This window comes from Magnolia sinica, chromosome 1, assembly GCF_029962835.1.
Source record: "Magnolia sinica isolate HGM2019 chromosome 1, MsV1, whole genome shotgun sequence".
Taxonomy (NCBI): Eukaryota; Viridiplantae; Streptophyta; class Magnoliopsida; order Magnoliales; family Magnoliaceae; genus Magnolia; species Magnolia sinica.
In genome coordinates, this window is record NC_080573.1 from 17,432,236 (window position 1) to 17,451,821 (window position 19,586).

Genomic DNA, 19,586 nt, shown 5'->3' on the forward strand with positions numbered 1-19,586 from the left:
ACGGTTTTGGATTTGGTTATCAATGTGATATTATCCATTCAATCACATATAGTATTCACCTAATTAGTATATACCGTAACTATAATCCTGTAAATTTACTTTCTCTTTGACATATCTTACATCTTTTGAATACAAGAGTATTTTATATCTCCAACCCTCTCACCAAAATAGGGATTGAGATATATCTATCAATCCCTTGGAAAAATCTACATTCAGAATTAGGTAGAACTAATGATATACATTTAAATGAAATCCCTTCGTTAAACTTGTGATCGGATATAAAGAACTTAATAAATCTGATCCCCAAATGCAACTATGTAGAATCTACAAAAATGCACCCTTAATGTTGTGGGTTGATTGCATAACTATGATCGAGTGAAGAATTTCATTTTTTGCTTTATCTGTACTGAAGAGAAAAAGTCTTTTCGTACAGAAGGAAGGCAAAGGTGTAACCCATTTTCAGAGGACAAACCCCACCCTCAAACTATTACTTAATTATCTTAAACAATTATATGTAAGCAGTTGAATAGACAACCGATCTTATTAGAACTTGGTAATATACGGTGGATTTTCGACTTATCTGCATATCTTGGCACTTGGGTCATAGTTGTTCGGTTTGAATTGAGCCGCACATTTAATTACGGTACACCTATACTAATCACGTGACCAAATTTGAAATCGAACCACAACAATGATAATTCATCACGTGTGGTTTTCCAGTTGTAGCCCATCCACAACGATTTTCACAGGATAAATGGTCGAGATCAAATGCCACATGTACAAAGAATGGGCTTTTAGTAATGGTTGGCAGGCAACAAACCAACCAAAACACCCAGACACCGATTTTTAAAAAAATTTGTTGTCTTTTTCTTTGAAGGAAATAACTAACTCCAAACGGACAAGACAGCTTTGAAAAGGTCCACATGCAAATTCAAACCAACCATTTTCTTCCTAAAATTAGATTTCATTCTAGCTCTCGCCGTCCTCTTAATTTTAAGCCTTCAAATTTCTGGAAGCCTTATATAGGATTCTTAGCAAGCCCCTCATCGCCATTCGTCCAATCTTCCTCAGAATCGATGGGAGCCTGTGCGACCAAACCCAAAGATTCTAATCCTGAGGATCTCCCCGAAGAGGGACCGGCCACCCCCAAGCTGTCAGAAACTGTCCAATGCGATGATCATACGGTAGGAATAAAAGCATCGATCGTTGAGTCAATTCCAATTTAAATTCATTTAGATTGTGGGGATTTTTTTTTATTTCTTAACCCACGTGCACCTCACCATGTGAGCAAATGAGACATCCTAGCCCCATCATAGGTGGGCCCCACCAGATTGTTTAGCCCAAGAAATGATCTGGTCCACCAGGCGTGTAGAGAAGACTATATTGGTTGTAATGGTTCACAATCAATCAATGTTATTGCATCACAAGCTTGATGAGTGGACCAGCTTGATTTTTAGGCCAGTTCATCTAAGAGGTAGGGTCCACCTAATGTACATGTTAGATTTTCAAATCACAAAGCAGGTTTGCAAAGTGGGGCAGTTAGTCGAGGTTGATGTGTACTTATCAGAGCACTCAATTCTAAAACCTACAGGAAAAGATAGATGCTAGTGAGAACAAAGATGTCGAAGTTGATAATAAGGAAGAGCATCTGCTAGATCTCTCTGGACCAATACCAAACAACTCCCCCAACATAAATGCAGATTGGAAGGCCAAATCAACGGTTCCCATCATAGATCTCACTTCCAAGATAGATGAGTCGAAGCCTCAACCGGGTAATTCAGAGAAGGTTCCAGAAGTCAAACACGTCGAAGTGGAGAAGGCCGAGGTTGAGAATGTGAACACCAATCACATAAAGGAAGTTGTTACTTCGACCAAAGATTCTGAGATAGTGGTGACTGAAGTCGGTAAGCAGAAACCAGATGTCAAGGGCGACGGGCCATCACCAAAGTCTGTGGGATTAGATACGAAGGGTGTAGAAATGCCTCTCGTTTCCACTTGACTGCAAATGGCGATTATGCTCTTCAAATGAAAGCTTGAAATGCTGAACTTGTAAAACATTCGCCACCAAGAATCTGTACTACAAACTATGCATTTTCGAGCTCTAATCTTTATAAAAGTGACCTACATATTTGACATTTTAACTTATATTTAAGATATGAATTGTATTGTTTTATTCGATAACCAAAGGTCGATCTTCTCTTTTTTTCGCTTGTATGGATTGAAAGATTTGTATATTAGGAGATAATTGAATAATCTTTTATGAACAGACAACAGTACACCAGACTACTATAAGTGCTTGTAATCAGTCTCTCTACAAGGTCCAATCCACTCATCAGGTGGGTCCCACTTCTTTTTTCCATGTGGGCCACATTATACAAAACAAATTGACCAACTAAAGAAATTGGTAACATTCCTTTAGCCATCCATCTGTTTTGTACTATGACACATCTCATGGTATAGAATATTTATACATTATGTATAAATATGTCTTAAGATATATGTTAGGATGATGTTTTATGATATGTTATAGATTTATATAAGTAATAATATAAATCCATACAATATATTATAATAATATAAATCACCTATATATACCAAATATAATTTGGTATATATATCAACAATATTATACAAAACTTATTATCGTATGCATTTAGTATATGACCATTGACATTCAACCATGTGTATCATATGAATAGGTAACAAAATAATAAGTTCAACGAATATATCATTATGATAATAATACGCATATTTGTATATCACTTATTTGTAATGATATCATACAATGTAATCATGTAGAGGTTGTGATATATATAATATTCAATATGTGGTAATGGGAGACAACCACATATCTTATTTATAGATTAGTTGTTTGATTGTCACATCTTTTGTAGTTTATGTGATTGGACCATTTATTATCTTGGAAGCCTTAAAGTTAATTGTCTTACTTAGCTTGGATGCATATTATTTTAAGTTAGGCAATTATGTTTTAAAAAGCATAATTTTATTTGGTTCTAATCATCCCCCCTCTAAGACATAGCCATCATTCAGTAGCTTCTATATGCTTCTGCACGTATAATCATAGTATCCTATTCCATGTATATGAGATATACAATATCGTTGACATATTTCAAAATGAAAGGTAATAAATGATATAATAATGATTATATCATTATTTATATATACATCTGTATATAATAATGATTAACTTTTTGGGATTTATTTTATAATAACACTTTTTTTAACACACACACACATTTATAAGGTATAAATATTATAAATATCTATATGATATATATTTTTTTTAAAGGCATTAGACAAGGATTTCATTGATCAGCAAAATTTACAGACATTCAGGTGGCCCCAACAAAAAGAAAGGCAGTCGCACCTACGAGGAGAAAACGAAACCGCACAAGAGAAAAAAACATAAAAACCACAGCCTTCATCAATGGTGTCTGAGAGCTCCAATCCCGACATTATCTAAAACTAGAGCCCCTCTGACTAACTTCGGAACATGAGAGCAGAGAAAGAAAGTTCTGTCAAGGCACCCTTCACTAGCCATCCTTGTTAGCGCATCTGTCACTGCATTCTCCTCTCTGAAGGTGTGCTGGATCACCAGATTTAGGCAACGGGTCTTATCTCTAATCTTCCCCAAAGTGTACCAAATGTTCCATAGGTTGGAGGAGCCTGACTCCCTCAGCTCATCTGCAATAACCTTAGAGTCGATTTCAAAAATGATATTCTAGAGGCCCAGGCTAGAACATATATTGAGCCCATCCAGCATGGCCCTAGCTTCCGCACTAGTGTTTGAAGAATAACCATAATATTTGTGAAAAGCGAAAACGAGCCGGCCAAGATGGTCCCGACAAACACTACCTCCACCACTCTCGCCTAGGTTACCTCTCAAAGAACCATTGGTGTTAAGCTTCAGCCAAAGATCAGGCAATTTTGCCCATTTTACTACAAAAGGCTTGGAGGGAGGGGTGTTGGAAGGGGGGAGAAAGCCTTAAAAGATGAATGGTAATATTCTCTGTCATGAACCTGTTTTCCGGAGCTTAAATCAGGGAGCCGATCTCTCGCAACCAACAGTAAACTTTGAAGAGGATGCCAACTGTAAACATGATTCGGCCCTCGAAGCGTGCCGCATTTCGCTCAATCCACAGCTCCCATGTAATGAAACAGGGGAGAAAACTAGTTAACATCTTGACCCTGGATCTTTCGCTAGCCGAAGAAGACCACTGCTCGATCCGATGAAGAATTGACGTGTTATGGAGGACCGGGATGTCAAAAAGGGCGCTGAAGTGGGCCCACACCAGAGTTGCGGTTCTGTCAAGGCTCAGCAGGTGGTCTAGCAACTCCACTGCACTCTGTTGATGCAGCGTCAGAGGGCTGTTGTGCTGGCCCCTATTCTGATGGAGAAGGACAGCCCCCAGCATGCCATCAGAGGGCGAGGCACCCTCGGGCAACGATGAACAGCATTCACAGCGAGATACCAATGGGATCCCACATTTCTGGATTGCTGCATCAACAGGGACTGCTGCGTGGACAGTTTTCCAGTAGAAAATCACCATCTTAGCAGGGAGGAAATGGTTCTAAAGCCATCTGGACCACGCAGACTTTGGTAGGTGCTGTCTAATACCGTTCCAAGAGAATTTCAAGGAGAAAGAACCCTTCGAGGTTAGGTCTCAGATGAACCTGTCTTCTCTATTATAAAGGCCAACATCAGTGGTTGAAATGGATTGCATGGCTACAGGAGAAATAATATCTTGAATATCAACAAGATTCTATCTACCGACTGAGGGATTAAAGTCACTAACCTTGGCCCCTTGCAAATGGAGAGGAATTGGTTGCACTGCTGCACCTGCCAAAATTTCTTTACCCAACCAATTCTGATTCCAGAAGCTGACATTTCCCTCCCCAATCAGCCATCTGGAATGATGAAGAGCAAAAGGCAAAGCTCTAAGGAGTTCCTTCCAGCTAGGGGACGCGACCAAGCCAAACCTCCCCTGGTTAGAAATAAGATTCCAGAAATATTTGGCTAACATGAAACGGGCCCAAAGAGACTTTCCCTTCAGCAGATTCCACGCCATCTTAATTCTGAAAGCCTGCATAACATCATCAATACTTCTAATTCCTAAACCTCCCTCATGGAGAGGCGTGCAGATTTTGGACCATTTGACCTAATGTCCATTGTTTCCCTTCTCAGAACTGCCCCAGAAAAATTGGCAAAAGCTTTTTCTAAAGATTTGCAGACAAGCTTGGGAATGTTGATGGGAATTAGTAAGTGGATGGGCATGCTAGAAAGAACATGCTTGATGAGGACCTGTTTTGCGGTCGGATTGAGAAGCTTCGCTTTCCAACCATCAATCTTACTTGTAATCTTGTGCATGATCGGCTGCAAAAGCGGACTGGTGATTTTGCCTTTGGTGAGAGGAATGCCCAGATACACCATGGGAAGGAAAGCTTGGCAGAAGCTTGTGAGGTTGCTAAGTCTCTGAGCTTTACTCCTGGACGTTTTCTTAGGCGAGAGGAAAGAAGTTTTGGAAGCATTAACCCGTTGACCTGAGGCACTTTCGTATTCTCGAATTAAAGCAAGGAAGATACAGACATTAGAAAGCATGCCATTTAGAAAAAGAATTGCATCATCAGTAGAGCTGGGCATCGGTCCGGATTGGATCGGATTAGGTTCAACTCGATCCGATCCAAAATGCTAATGGCTTGACCCAAACTCGATCCGATCCGGCACCGGATCCGGGTCACCTGACCCAAACCGATCCGATACATGGTTGGCCTGACCCGAACAGAGTCCGACTCGGGCAGAGAAACTGAGTCGAATCGAGTTGGACACGATTCGGATCGTATGAATTTAATCCAACTATTTCATGCAGTGTGGTCCATTTCAGCCTTTAATATACCGCCTTTTGTGCTCAACGCCTAAAATGATATGTCAAAATAGATGAGCGGCTTAGATAAAACATATACATCTAGGTGGGTCCCACATGGCTTTGAAAGAGCTTTCCATCTACCGTATTCACGATATTATCGGACTGTTGACGTGCACTGCACAAAATCAATGACTTGCTTTTCACGCACGCACAGCTTGTAGCCTTGCACAGTGTGATTTTGTATTGACATTAGCGAGTTCTGTGGGTCTGATCATGGGGTATGTGTTATATCCAAATCGTCCATCCATTTGGCGATCTCGTATTAATGCTTGAGACGAAAAATAAGATAGATCTAACTATGAAGTGGACCACACGAATTGTTTAACGATGAAAATCATTCTCTGCTGCTATTTGTGGTGTGGTCGAGATGATCTTTGGATATTATTCAAATTTTGGATAATGTTCTATAATGATCTCTAAAAATATATGAATGGTGTAGATATAATAAATACATCACTGTGGGGCCCATATAACTTTGATCTCCTTTGAACCGTTCGTACAACTCGGAGCTCGAGGAGCGCCCGGACACCCGTACTGGAAACGGATTGGCTACTCCCCCCGCCACCAGCCAATGGTCGGTTGTCGGTGCTCTGTGGACCCCACCATGATGTATGTGTTTCATCCATGCCCTCCATCTATTTTTATAAATCATTTTATGTTATGAGAAAAAAAAATGAGGTATGTAGAAATCTCAAGTGGACCACATTATAGGAAATAGTGTTGAATGAACGTTAACCATTAAAAACATTTTAGAGGCCATAAAAGTTTTTTATCAAGCTAATATTTATTGTTCCCCTTCATCTGGGTCCTTATGACCTAATCAACAGATTAGATGTCAAATAAACAGTACAGTGGGCCTTGGGAGGATTATAATGATGGATATCTAATCATTATTGTTTTCCTGTGGTGTGGTCCACCTGAGATTTATATCACTATCATTTTTTTGTATGAAGCCCTGAAATGATCTATAAAATGGATGAACGGAAGGAATGAAACACATACATCATAATGGGGCCAGGTCGAATCGGATCGGATTCCGAATCAGATCGGTCCGAGTAGGTATGGAAATGAACTCGACCTGAAAATCTTTCAGATCTGGACTGCCCTACTCGATCTGCACCGATCCAGGCCGTTGGATCGGGGCCTGGATCGGTTCGGATTGGGTCGGATCTGGTCGGATTGGGTCAGGATTGCCCAGCTCTAATCATCAGCATAAAAAAGATGGGAAATACTGAGGCAGTTTTTAGGAAGCTTGAAAGGCTGGCATCGGCCTAAGGAGAAAAGATTGGAGACGGCCCTACTAAAAACATCAGTTACTAGAATGAACATGGATGGGGAGAGCAGATCTCCCTATTGAAGGCCTCTACCAGCTTGGAAAAAACCGTAACTCCTGCCATTGATGAGAACTGAGAACCATATATCTCTCCAACACCTTTGAAGCTGGGTTATCCAAAGGAAGTTAAACCTAAATTTTTTTAGGACCTGCGCTAGGAAGTGTCATTTCAGACGATCATACGCCTTTTCCATATCAAGTTTTATAATCATGTTACCTCCAAACACTTTCCGGTCAATCTTGTGGACCATTTCCCTTGCAATCGATATGTTGTCCATAATAGATCTGTCCTTAACAAATGCTCCTTGCTCCCTGGATATCAGAACGGGGAGGATGAGAGCGATACTAGCTACCATATTTTTGAAAAATACCTTCATAATATACTTGCATAGACTGAGTTGGACACACAACTAATTGCATGTGAGTATTTTTTATTTTTTATTCCTGAGTTCTCATAATCATATGACTCTCAAATTCTTCCCCTTTATTTTTCTACGGTTTCCTTAAATGTATCATTTTTCTTTACTTAATTATTTTTTATTTTCATCAATCTAAACCGCCCATATGTAAATTCATTCCCTCGTCAACAAACGATCTTACCTTTGGCTCAAATCTAACATTGAATTGAATCATCTATCATTAAAAAGACAGCTTTTTTTTTAATAGAAAAACCATTTTACTAGTCTTAAAAAATATATAGAGTTTTAAAAGTTAAAGCAGTTTACCTAAGTTTTTTCTCATAAGAAGAGTTTAAAGCTGGTTTTTGTTAATTGTAAACCATTTACACCTAATCTAATTGCATCATATCCCACAGCTACTAAGCCAACACATGGTGGTACCACTGTACAAAAGATCATGACAAATCCTCGAGCCCAAGAAACATTACTGCCACAAAACACGTGCCATTCTCTGCAGCCAAGTTCATCCACTCATTTAGATGGCCGCATCCATACATTAAGTCAGACCATCTGATGATATTGATTCCAATGATGTGGCCCACCTGATAAGTGGAAGGGCTTGATATTTGTACCAGGAAATCCTCATAGTGGAGCCTGCAGTTTTCATGTTACAGATGTCCAACACAAGTGGCATGTTAGCACAAAAGACAATGCTTGCCAGGACATGAAAAGTGCATTCCTTACAAGTGTGCCCCCATGGTTTTGCGATCAGACCATCAGTCTGATGGCCCCAAAGTGGATGGAAATTTCCCTAACATCTACCAAATAAGAAGAGCCTAACCTTCCATTCATTGGTCCCAAAAATCTCTTCCATATATAAACCAGAGTTAGAACATTAATGCTCATGCAATTAATTTTATAATTCTAAAATTTTAAAAACATGCATGTTTATGAATTTTTAGCTGCATCAATGTACGGCACGGATATTCCCCGTTCCTTTTGGTGGGCCCGTTCCCACCTCTCTTGCATCCGTACATTGAAACGCCAAAAGTTTGGACGGATAGGATATGCTCATACACTTCGAACCTCGGTTGTACGGACGTAAACGTTGCATCAGGACACAATTCACGTGCTGGTGCATTTCACAGGACTTATCTGCTAAAAATTATAAATAAAAGGGAATAAAAACTACGAGAACTTTAATACTCCGGCGGAGCGTGATTGATGATGCACAGGCACGTTAGAAATTGCATACATGGTGTACAAGTAATTCAAATAAAACCACATAAATTGCATTTATTTGATTATTTTACTATCAGATGAATGGACATTTATTGGACGGCTAAAAATGAAAAATATTCAACTCTAATTCTTCCAACAATCAATTGTCCACGAATCAGAAATTACGATTGTTCAACCAATCTAAGTTTTGGATGGTAACTTAGTAATAGTGGATTCAACCATTTATCGGTTTAATTTAAGTGAATATATTCCACGTGTACCATTTCTAAGTGCCCGTGTATCAAGCATCACATGCAGTCCGAGTATCAAATACCTCCCCATAAAAAAAAAAAAAAAATTTATTGATTTTCTTTTTATTCGGTCGATAGATGCTGATACATTATTTTATTTAGAGATTACTTGTATTCACGGGTAGGAGAGAAAATGGATGGTCGATGACTTGTCCGTATCTTTTGTAATATTAAACAAATGTACGATGCGATTTACATGAGGACACGCCAACCAAGGGGTCAATTTTTTGTCGTCGATGACGATTCGTTTTTATATAGTTTATGATTGTGTTGAATTATGACGGGGTGGGGCCATGATGCTTTGCTTAATCCAGACCGTTGTTCTGTTGCATCGCGCTATGGATGGACCATGCACCAAAAATCTCCCAGAGTTGAAGAAAGTAGCCAGTAATCTTTGGTTATCTCTTCGGTTGGATGCACACCGTTGCTGTATTTCTCTTCTTAACCTGTCTATTTGTTGGCCACAAATTCAAGGGTTATGATTGCCTACTATCAAAGAGATCTTTTCAGCGTTATCCATTGACAGAATTCAGAGATTTTTCTTTTCATCGTTGTCCATCAACAGTATTCGAAACTCTCTTCCTCTCCCTCTCTAATTGCCAATGAACATGGACGGTACAGATCATCTTTACAAGTAGAGGTCCAATCACCCATCTGAACCATCCGTATGTGAGAAGCGGATTGCGTACTGAGTAATCTCTGTGGAGGCCACTATGTATGTATGTTTCTTATCCACGCCGTTCATCCATTTTTCCGGCTCATTTTATGAGAAGAGCCCAAAATTGAAACATATCCAAAGCTCAAGTGGACCACACCACAGGAAAGAGTGGGGATAATGACATCCACCATTGAAACCTTCCTAGGGCCCACGGTGATGTTTATTTGTTATCCAACCTATTCATAAGGTCACACAAACATGGATGAAGAGAAAATGCAAACATCAGCTTGATCCAAAACCTCTATGGCCCCCATGAAGTTCTCAACGATAGGCGTTCAATTCACACTGATTCCTATGGTGTGGTCCACTTGAGCTTTAGATACGCTTCTATTTTTGAGTCATTTTCTAAAATGAGCTGGCAAAACAGATGGACGGCATGGATAAGACACAAATCATGGTGGACCCCAAAGAGTTTTTTAGCATACTGAGTTACTCAGTACCCAATCCACTTCCCGCTATGTGGGGCCCTCGAATTTCATATGGCTTTCTAGACAATAGTGAGAATGTCAATTTTACAAGTCATTACAATAGGAGAGATGAATTAGTGACCATTGATCTGGTGGGCCACACCTTGGAGTGCACATAGCTCAGATATAAATATAATCTGACTGGACTAAGCTAATCATACCATTTATGGCCCACTTGCATCACTCTGCAAATCATCTTTTTACAAGTACCATTGATTTATTGATCTCGACCATCAATCTAGTGGGCCTCACCATGGAATGCCCATATCTCAAATGTCCTCTGATCCAACAAATCTAGCAACCTCCCGCATTGCAGTTCGCCAACTTAAAAGCTTGCATTTTCTAGGGTAATCTGGACCGTAGATATAGTGGCTTACCAAATAGACAGTATCAACAAAAGGATACAAGTAGGCAGATCAACCGTCATCCGTGGATATCGAGCTGGCCTACTCAACAGGTGGGGCTGCACAGCCAGCACCTTTATGTTAAATTAGACTAACGGTTGTCCATTGATTTCAACAGTGTGGCGTATCCGATGAGGGGACCAACCTAGATTTTATTTCAGGTGACCTTCATGGTGGGGCCTACGGTTTTCATGGTACAGATTTCCTACACAAGTGGCAGGAAGATGGTACAGCACCACAAATCACCAGTGCACAATTTATTTATTTTTAAATTTTTATTTATTTATTTACGTGGAGGTGAAATCTCTGGATCCTAGCGCAGAGCTGTAAACGAGAGGAAGCTTGGCTCGACTATGCCGACAGGCTACCCCAGCTCAAACTTAGCTCAGTCAGCAACTCAGGCAAGCTCAAGCCTAGTTCAAGCCGAGCTTGAGATTAATCTTTGGAGCCGTGTTCAAGTTTGAGTATAGGTTTTTGGATTTTTAATATATAATATATAATATATTTAAATATATAAATATTTACAAAATATTTATATTAAGTGAACCCGATTCAAGTCAAATTGATTCGAATTGAGTGGAGTCAAGTTGCGCTCGGTATAGCTCAGACTCGGCTCGAAATTTTTTCACTTGACTCAAACCCAAATTCAAGCTGAGTCGAGCGAGTTAACCAAGCTAACTCGATTCATGTACAGCTCTACTTAAGGGCCTGTTGGGCTGCCACTTTGGATCAAAACTTGGCCATGCATGTTAGGCTCAAGCCCCTTACACGAGCGGAACTTAAAGGTCCAAGCCTAATCCAAAGATGAGTCAGGCTCATGGGCTCCAGCCCATTGCCACCCTTACCCACAGCCCTTCATGAGAAATACGTAACTCAGGATTAAACATTCCAACAAGTAGGCCCCACTTTAGATGGATAGTAAACCAAACACAGAAGAAATAAGTAGCTCAAATTAAATCATCCAAATAGTGGGCCCCAACTTAGATGGATCATAAACCAGCATAAAATACACTGAAATGATACTTTACATGTTAGATTGGTGGATGCTTGATGGGCAGCACTTTGTTTATTTAATTTTAATTTCAGAATAACACATTACATGTCAGATTGTGTTTACCAAACTGGGTTAAAAATTTGTCAGTTGATCGTTGTTTTCGGCAATTCTTCTTTCAGCAATTCTTCCTTCCCATGTTCTAACGGTTACTATAACTGTTCCATACCACTTGACCTTCTTTGCTCATGCTCTTGCCATATGTCTTGTAACCGCTTCTACATAATTACTCTTCCATCAGCCACTTAAGCAATATTGTAGTGTCCTTTGATATGCTACAGCTGTACTATCATAGAATCCTCTTCGTATATATACCCCTACAGATCTCAAAATACACTCCACAAATCCATCCAGATCACACATAACTCCCTTTGATTGCCTTTATGAGGAATGGGCAACAATGGAGATGAACAAGAGCTAAACTATATTAGGTTGTTCCAGTCATTAAAAAAAAAAAAAAACTATAACCAAAAATCTAGTTGTATCCAAACAGCCCCCAAAATGAGTGTATTTCATTTTAGTTCATGGTAATTAAATGTCAGAGTTCGCAATTTATATATTATGTTGTTTATCAAGACTAGGAGGTGTGGCATGTACAGGCCATGTGTGGAAGGGAGAACCAAAAAAAGTAGAGAAAAAGGGTGATTCCAGGCAGGTGAAAGAGAGCTTGAGAGAGAGAAGGGTGATTACATGCAAGTGTGTGCTACACGTAGAGAGAGGTACCTAAAAAGCAATCATCGATAGGTGACCTCTCCACTTTTTTAACAATGCTGCGACCTACTGGATTTTGAGATCTACCTCTTTTTTGGGGGCCGATGCCCTAAAATGATCCAGGGCAGCAGGTGTTTGGAATGAATTCAACAAAGTCATCGTGGTGTGCTCCACAGAGTCTTTATTGTGCATGCTCCCTAATACGATGTCGTCTATGTGGGCTACATGCAAAATAGTAAAGTGAGAGCAAGCTACTTTCCATGGATGGGTTAAGATGACAAAAGTGCCCAGTGCCCTCCAGTTGACGCAGATAAAATCCCAATCACCTGCACCACTCCGTCGACATTTTGAACTTAAGAGTCTGTACACATGGTGCCCATGGTTCAGTGATCCAGACTTAATCTAATGGGTCCCACCTTGGATGAATTATGTGCTATAATTCCCAGATTGGAAATTCCTAGGAACATCTGATACGGTCTTTTCTCCATTGAAAGCAGAACATTGCTTCATATTTCAACAACTTATTTGCAGTATTTGGCGTCGGAGGGTGAGGATTGTCCAGTTTTAGGCATCATCTATGCAAGATGGGCCTATCTGATCAATGATCTGGATCTCAAACCATGGGCGCCAACACCTACACACCAAATACACGTACAAAAGCCTACCATTATTGGCTCAAGCATCCCTGTACTAAGAGAGCTTACCATTCTTCCACCATATATACATTTCTGTACACCACAACCTGCCTGGTGTGTCTATTCACGGAGAGGAAAAAAGGGGGGTAACTCAGTACCTGTCCATCTCCTCTATTAGCTTTTCTTACTCTTATAGTCGTGGAGAACCTTTTCCCGTTGAGAGTATGATGCAGAGAGTAGCCACTTGCTGAACTCCATCTTCTCCATGCCCATAAACTGTGCAAGGAGACCGAATTCGCTGCTCTTTTTCCTCTTCACAGAAGAAGCTTCCTCTCCTGAAACATTTTTGCTGCCAGATTGCTTCGTGAGAATGTTATCGTTATTTCCAACCAACCTTGCATCTTTGCTTGCCTGCATTTTCGTTAGGTTTTTGTTCCTGGATGATTGCACTGTGACCATGCCATTGTCACTCTTGCACACACTTGCATCTTTGTTCACCGGCCTTTTCATTGGAATATTGTTGCTGGATAATTCTTTTGTCATAATGCTATCGTTAATCTCACGAGAACTTGCATCCTTCTTTGCCGGAAACCCAGGTCTCGTATTGACAATATCTTCATTGCGATGAGCGTATATGATTCCTGCATATAGACATTATATTTCTGATATTGTAAGGCATAAAATCATATTAATTACATGCACGAACAAAAAGTACAAAAGGAAAATTCAGATATATCTGCAATATTGCAATGAAATTTGAACAAGGTAAGACGAACCAATACATTTTCAGTTCAGTAAACACTCGACCGTGGAAATAAGATAAAAAGAACTCCAAGATATGTGGTGTTTTGTCAAGCTGATGATCCATGCCATATTCTTCTTAGAAGAACGCGGAAATTGATCAAAATGCCATCCATAATGGGGAGAAGAATATCCATTCATCCAATATGGCTAAAAGAAGTTCGTTATGAAGCCACTCACAAAAAAGATCACTAGTCCCATGAAGCCCCCTGAAGAAATTGTTGAACAAACTGAAATGTCAAATGATGAATGGAAGATGGATCTATTGATGGACATACAGCCCAATGGACCGAAGAATTGTTGGTTGGATCTATTTAACAGATTGATGATTGGTACCAAAGCAAGACAAACAAATGGATCTGTGAACAAATTAGGAGATGAACCACTGGACGGAATGATGTCTAGGTTGACAAAAGAACAGACAGAAGGATCAAAAGTCAGATCAAAAGGTATGAGCACAGTTAACATGCCCCGATTCGAACCAATGGTTCAAGTTCTATGAGTGAGATGGAAGTGACAACCACACGTTGGCTCCACAATCTAATGGGAAAGACACCACATGAGTCGATCCAAAAGGTGGACCTTGATCAGCTTCCACCAAGGCCAATAGTTATGTGATACAAAACCGGGCCATGGCAATGAACATATACAGAGATCTAAACTCAAGGACCACTACTTCCCAATGAGGAGGAATTGATGCTGCCCCAGATTGGGCCACAATCACAGCATGGGCTGTTCACTCTATCCAGTGCAGGCCCATGTCAAGCTACGTCTTCAAATACATTAAAAAAATCGTGTTTTTAATCAAATGATTTTTACCAGAAAGATCCTCAGAAGTGGGAATTTTCCAAAAATAGGCCTTGACCTTTTTCATGTACCAATGTAGTCTGTTGACCATACAAACATGGATGGAAAATACAAATGTACCCTTTTTGTCATAGTTTTTAAAAAAGCATGGTTGCTGAATGCCAATAGGTATGGCTATATAGAGTACCTATCCGCACCAATAGGTCTAGCTTTTCTACAAAACTATCAGTAAAAATAGGTTTGACGTTTTGTAATCCTATCTCTACCAATAGGTGTTTTGAAAGTTCTGTTTTAAACTTACACTTTCACCTTCTTTATTTTATTTTATTTTTTTGAGAAATTTCATTTCCCTTTCCCCCCCATTCCCCCCCCCCCCCCCGCCCCCACAAAAAAAAGAAGAAGAAGAAGAAGAAGAAGAAATCTCACCCTAGGAAGTTTTTTTTAATCTATAAGTTCAATTTTCTTTTTTCAAAAAAGAGAACTGATAGACAGTATTCAAATGGTAACAGGTTAGGTTCGGGCTTGAAAATGTAGCCCATTTAGGTAAATAGACGAGGCTTGGTTGAACACTACCCAACCCAACTGCTAGGGCTGCAACTTAGAAGAGTGGGTCAGGTTGAGGGTCAACCCAAGCCCAACCTGACACCAAGCTTGGTCAGCCTGTGACCCAACCTATCCAGAGCTCCCCAACCAGATGTACTGTACCGTTATCCTTAACCCACTTTGGTTGGGTTGGTCAGGTTGGGTTAAGAGAGATGGTGAAGGAAGATGAAGGAGAAGCCATGAAAGATATGCAATGGCTAGATTCCTTAAAGAGAAATGAGTTGATGCGGCAAAAGGCTGATCAACAGGGATTAGACAATTTTTCTGTTGCCATGCCAGATCCATCGAGCAGAATCTGACAAGGGAATGGAAAATCTGGCAGTTGTTCAGGCAAGGTGCAGATGGAAAAAGATCTCATATGGGTCGGAGAAGATGGACAATTGCAATGAGCACTCACATATTCTGATGAAGAGTTGTGTTTTTTTTTTTTTTTTTTCAAGAAACAAAATTGTGGATTTCCTTTGCCTCTTACATTGGATGCAAGGTAAGTTCTCTCCCCACTCTTTATCTTGGATTACCTTTTTGTATCGGCAAACCCCTGCTATCTTTATGGGATAGACTGATAGAAAGAATGGAGAGTAAACTGTTGAAATGGAAGCTGAATCTTCTATCCTTGGGGGGTTGATTGAACATGATTAAGGCATCCCTTCCAATTTGCTACTTACCTCATATCCCTTTTCCATTGCCCCAAATTGATCATCAGAAAAATCGACAAACTCCGCAAATAGTTTTTGTGGCAATCTGGAGATATGGGTGGTAAGTATCCTTTGCTTAGGTGGAGTGAAGTCTGTAATCCTTATTCTGAAGGGGGGGCTAACATTAGAAACATGGAAAGCATGAATATAGCCCTCTTTGGCAAATGGGTTTGGAGATTTTTCAATGAAAAGAGTCTTTAGAGGCAGATTGTCACCACCAAACACGGTCTGTCTCCCCAGGGGTGGTGGACTAAGCATTCCTCTTTGTACCATACATCCTTCCTTTGGAAAGGAATCGCTAGAATAGCCCCGCTGGTTTTTCAAAGGTGCAATTTCTCTATGGGAGATGGGGCGAATGTCAGATTCTGGTTGGACTGTTGGGATGGCAATTCCACGTTAGCTGATTCTTTCCCTGGGCTATTTGCAGTGTCCACTAAGCCAAATGCCTTGATTAGAGATTTCTATCAGGTTGTTGATGGTATCGGGACTTGGATCCCCCCGCCCAGACGTAGATTGTCTGAATCTCAAATCCAAGAATTGACTCATCTTCCAATTGCAGTTGCTTGCCCCTTCTCAAGGAGCGGAGGATGGAATCAGATGGTCTCTTGCCGGCTCGGGCATTTTCTCCGTCAAATCCTTCTACAAATCCATCTCCACGCAGGATATTTCTTCCTCCTTGCCTCATACAGCTCCGCTGTGGTCCTATGGTGTTCCCCCTAAAGTGGCAGCCTTTGGTTGGCTGGCTGGAAGGAATAGCATCCTTACGATAGATAATCTTAGGAGAGGAGGGTCCATCATTCCGAATATGTGCCTCCTTTGTATGAATGCGGAGGAATCGGTGGACCACTTGTTCATCCACTGTCCTTTTTCCTACGACATCTGGTGGAGTGTTCTTCGGCTAGCTGGTGTTTCCTGGTGTATGCCTTTGTCCCTGGAAACTCTTTTCTTCAACTGGCATGGTGAACCAGGTGGAGGCCTTGGAAAAAACAAGTGGAGAGTCATCTTGCTGGCTGTTATTTGGGCGATCTGGGCAGAAAGAAACAATCGTTGCTTCCGTAATAGCAGAGTTTCTTCGGCCAGGGTCTTCTCTAGAGTTTACCTGTTTAGGGATTGGGCACTGTAAAGTTTTGGGTTATGTTGGGCTGGGTTGCAGTTGTGGGCCGGTGGGACTGCAGTGTATTTTCTTTTGTTCTCTTCGTTGTGCTGTTCTTTTTTGTTTTTTCTTTTTTTTATTCTTTTCTTTTTCAGTTTTCCTTTGTTTTGGTGTGTTTCTTTTGTTTTTCGGTGTAGTTTTTCCTTTCCTGCTAATAAAATTTCATCTTTCAAAAAAAAAAATAAAAATCCATGGATTTCTGCAGGTTTTCATACCAGTAATCGAGTATGTGATGTGGTGCATGTCCTGCCCTTTTTGGTGAATGGAATAGGGAAGAAGAGAGAAATGCCAAAAGAGAAGCTCGCCTCTTGTGTTGGAGTAGTGGAATGTTCTCTGGATTAGAGAAACATTGTGTGGGGTCCACACAGTTGCTTTGAAGGAGAGGACAAGAGTCAGAACGCATCACCAAGAGACGATTTCTCCCAAGCTATTGTGAATGGGAAGAGTAATGTTGGTCTTGGATTTTTTATACCATATTCAGAAAATCTCTCCCTTGACAGAGACGAGAAGTACGGTATTTGTAAATTTGTAAGTTACAATCTCTTAATTAGAGGATAATAACATGTGTAACTGTACATGATTCAAAAATCAAATCAATGGCTCTTTTAGATAATTACGGGTCATTTGCATTAAATATAATCATTTATATTGTACATCATACATGGTCAGGTTCGGATTAGGTCGGTTTGCCCGGGACATCAACCCAAGCCTAACTGTCCTCTAGTAGGGTTGAGGATTTCTAGCCCGAGCCAAACCAAGCCCAACCAAAATTTTAAGTTGGGGGTTAGACATGTATCTGCTAATAACACCCACCACATGTAAAATATCCGGTCTTGTAAAGACTATGGCATACATCAAGTTGTCAACTGCGCTTGAATAAGGAACAGGAAACATAACCTACTTTTCTTCATCCGTTTCAGGACACTGCTCAGAAGAAAGCCGAAAATGAGCCACGCTGGGAACGCTGGCCGGCTTTGCCTTGTCCATCCCATACTTCACCAATAACTTCACAAGGTATTCAGCCTGAGATAACCATATGTTGCTCTTCTTCCTATCTTTGTATATGTCAATGCTGAGAATCCTCTTTGCAGCCCCCAGCATGTCGATCTCAGACATGCTATAACCGGCGATAAGCATGTCATCAACATACAATACCAAGATAATGAACTTCCTATCACTCAGTGTCTTGAAATAAACACAATGATCATACTCACTCCTGGTAAACCTCCAACTCATCATAAAATAATCAAATTTCTTATAACACTACCTAGGTAATTGTTTCAGGCCATCCAACAATCTCTTCAACCTACAAACATTGTTAACGCATGGGCATTTTCACACCAGGCTCGAGTGGGGTTGCCTGTGGGATGCAGGGGCACAATCGAGGTGGGCGGCCTGTGTGAGGCGGGTGGCTCATATGAGGCGGGCCCCATCCATGTGAGACAGGTGGCTTGTGTGAAGCAGTATTCATGTGATGTGGGGCCCACAAGGGGGGTTCCGCCGAGGTCCTAACCCATGGGATGTGGGGCCTAGGCTATGAGATAAAAGGATTAATTCGCCATGCTCTATCAGTTCGAGCTTTTAGAGCAAGTGGTTAATTGTCGTGCATCAAAGTGGTATCAGAGCGGGAGGTCTTGTGTTCGAGACTCATTACCGGGGGTGATTAATGCAGGGGCATTTTCACACCGGGCTCGAGTGAGGTTGTCCATGGTATGCAGGGGCACACTCGGGGTAGGCAACCCGTGTGAGGCAAGTGGCTCGTGTGACGCGGACCCACCCGTGTGAGACGGGTGACTCATTTGAGGTGGTACCAATGTGATGTGGGGCCCACGAGGGGGGTTCGGCCGAAGTCCTAACCCATGGGATGTGAAGCCTGGGCTATGAGATAAAGGGATTAATTCATCATGCTCTGTCAGTTTGAGGTTTTAGAGCAAGTGGTTAATTGTCCTGCATCAATTGTTCTTTGCCCCTTGTATTTCGAAAACTTCTGATTGCTTCATGTAAATATGTTCTTCTAATTCCACATGCAGGAAAGCAGTCTTCACATCCATCTATTCCAGCTCGAGATTGTATTAGGCAACGAGCGCCAATATGAATCTGATAGATACTTGCTTCACCACACCCGCAAAGATCTCAACGAAGTCAACACCTTCTCTCTAAGCATATCCCTTTGCAACCAACCTTGCATTGTATCTATCATGTTTCATCCTGAAGATCCACTTGCACCCGATCGCTTTACGGCCCACGGGAAGCTCCCATGTCTTATTCTTGTACAAGGAGTTCATCTCGTTACGCATTGCCGCTTTCCATTTTGCGACGTCTATGTCGTCAAA

General features: G+C 40.9%; 3 protein-coding genes across 4 annotated transcripts in view; 1 reads left to right on the forward strand and 2 right to left on the reverse strand.

Annotated features, from left to right (window-relative positions):
* Positions 1-1,064: 1,064 nt before the first annotated feature.
* Positions 1,065-2,115, forward strand: LOC131235371 (uncharacterized). The gene is made up of 2 exons (XM_058232880.1): positions 1,065-1,184; positions 1,592-2,115. Exons 1-2 carry the CDS (start codon positions 1,077-1,079, stop codon positions 1,997-1,999), a joined length of 516 nt encoding a protein of 171 aa, XP_058088863.1. The 5' UTR covers positions 1,065-1,076; the 3' UTR covers positions 2,000-2,115.
* Positions 2,116-5,134: 3,019 nt separating this feature from the next.
* Positions 5,135-5,662, reverse strand: LOC131244372 (uncharacterized). Its single transcript, XM_058243995.1, has one exon. It carries the CDS (start codon positions 5,660-5,662, stop codon positions 5,135-5,137), a length of 528 nt encoding a protein of 175 aa, XP_058099978.1.
* A 7,351-nt stretch (positions 5,663-13,013) lies between these two features.
* Positions 13,014-19,586, reverse strand: part of LOC131241310 (switch 2) — a 40,897-nt gene continuing 34,324 nt past the window's right edge. For both annotated transcript variants that reach the window (XM_058240105.1, XM_058240114.1), the window contains one exon: positions 13,014-13,835. In XM_058240105.1, coding sequence (XP_058096088.1) covers positions 13,369-13,835 — 467 coding nt within the window. In that variant the 3' untranslated portion in view covers positions 13,014-13,368. The remainder of the gene's footprint in view (positions 13,836-19,586) is intronic.

What these genes read in the sequence shown, in the direction of transcription:
- LOC131235371 (XM_058232880.1), top strand. Translation starts at nt 1,077, where the DNA reads ATGGGAGCCTGTGCGACCAAACCCAAAGATTCTAATCCTGAGGATCTC. An exon ending in TCCAATGCGATGATCATACG is followed by an intron (nt 1,185 to 1,591) that starts GTAGGAATAAAA and finishes TAAAACCTACAG; the next exon opens with GAAAAGATAGATGCTAGTGA.
- LOC131244372 (XM_058243995.1), bottom strand. Translation starts at nt 5,662, where the DNA reads ATGCCCAGCTCTACTGATGATGCAATTCTTTTTCTAAATGGCATGCTT.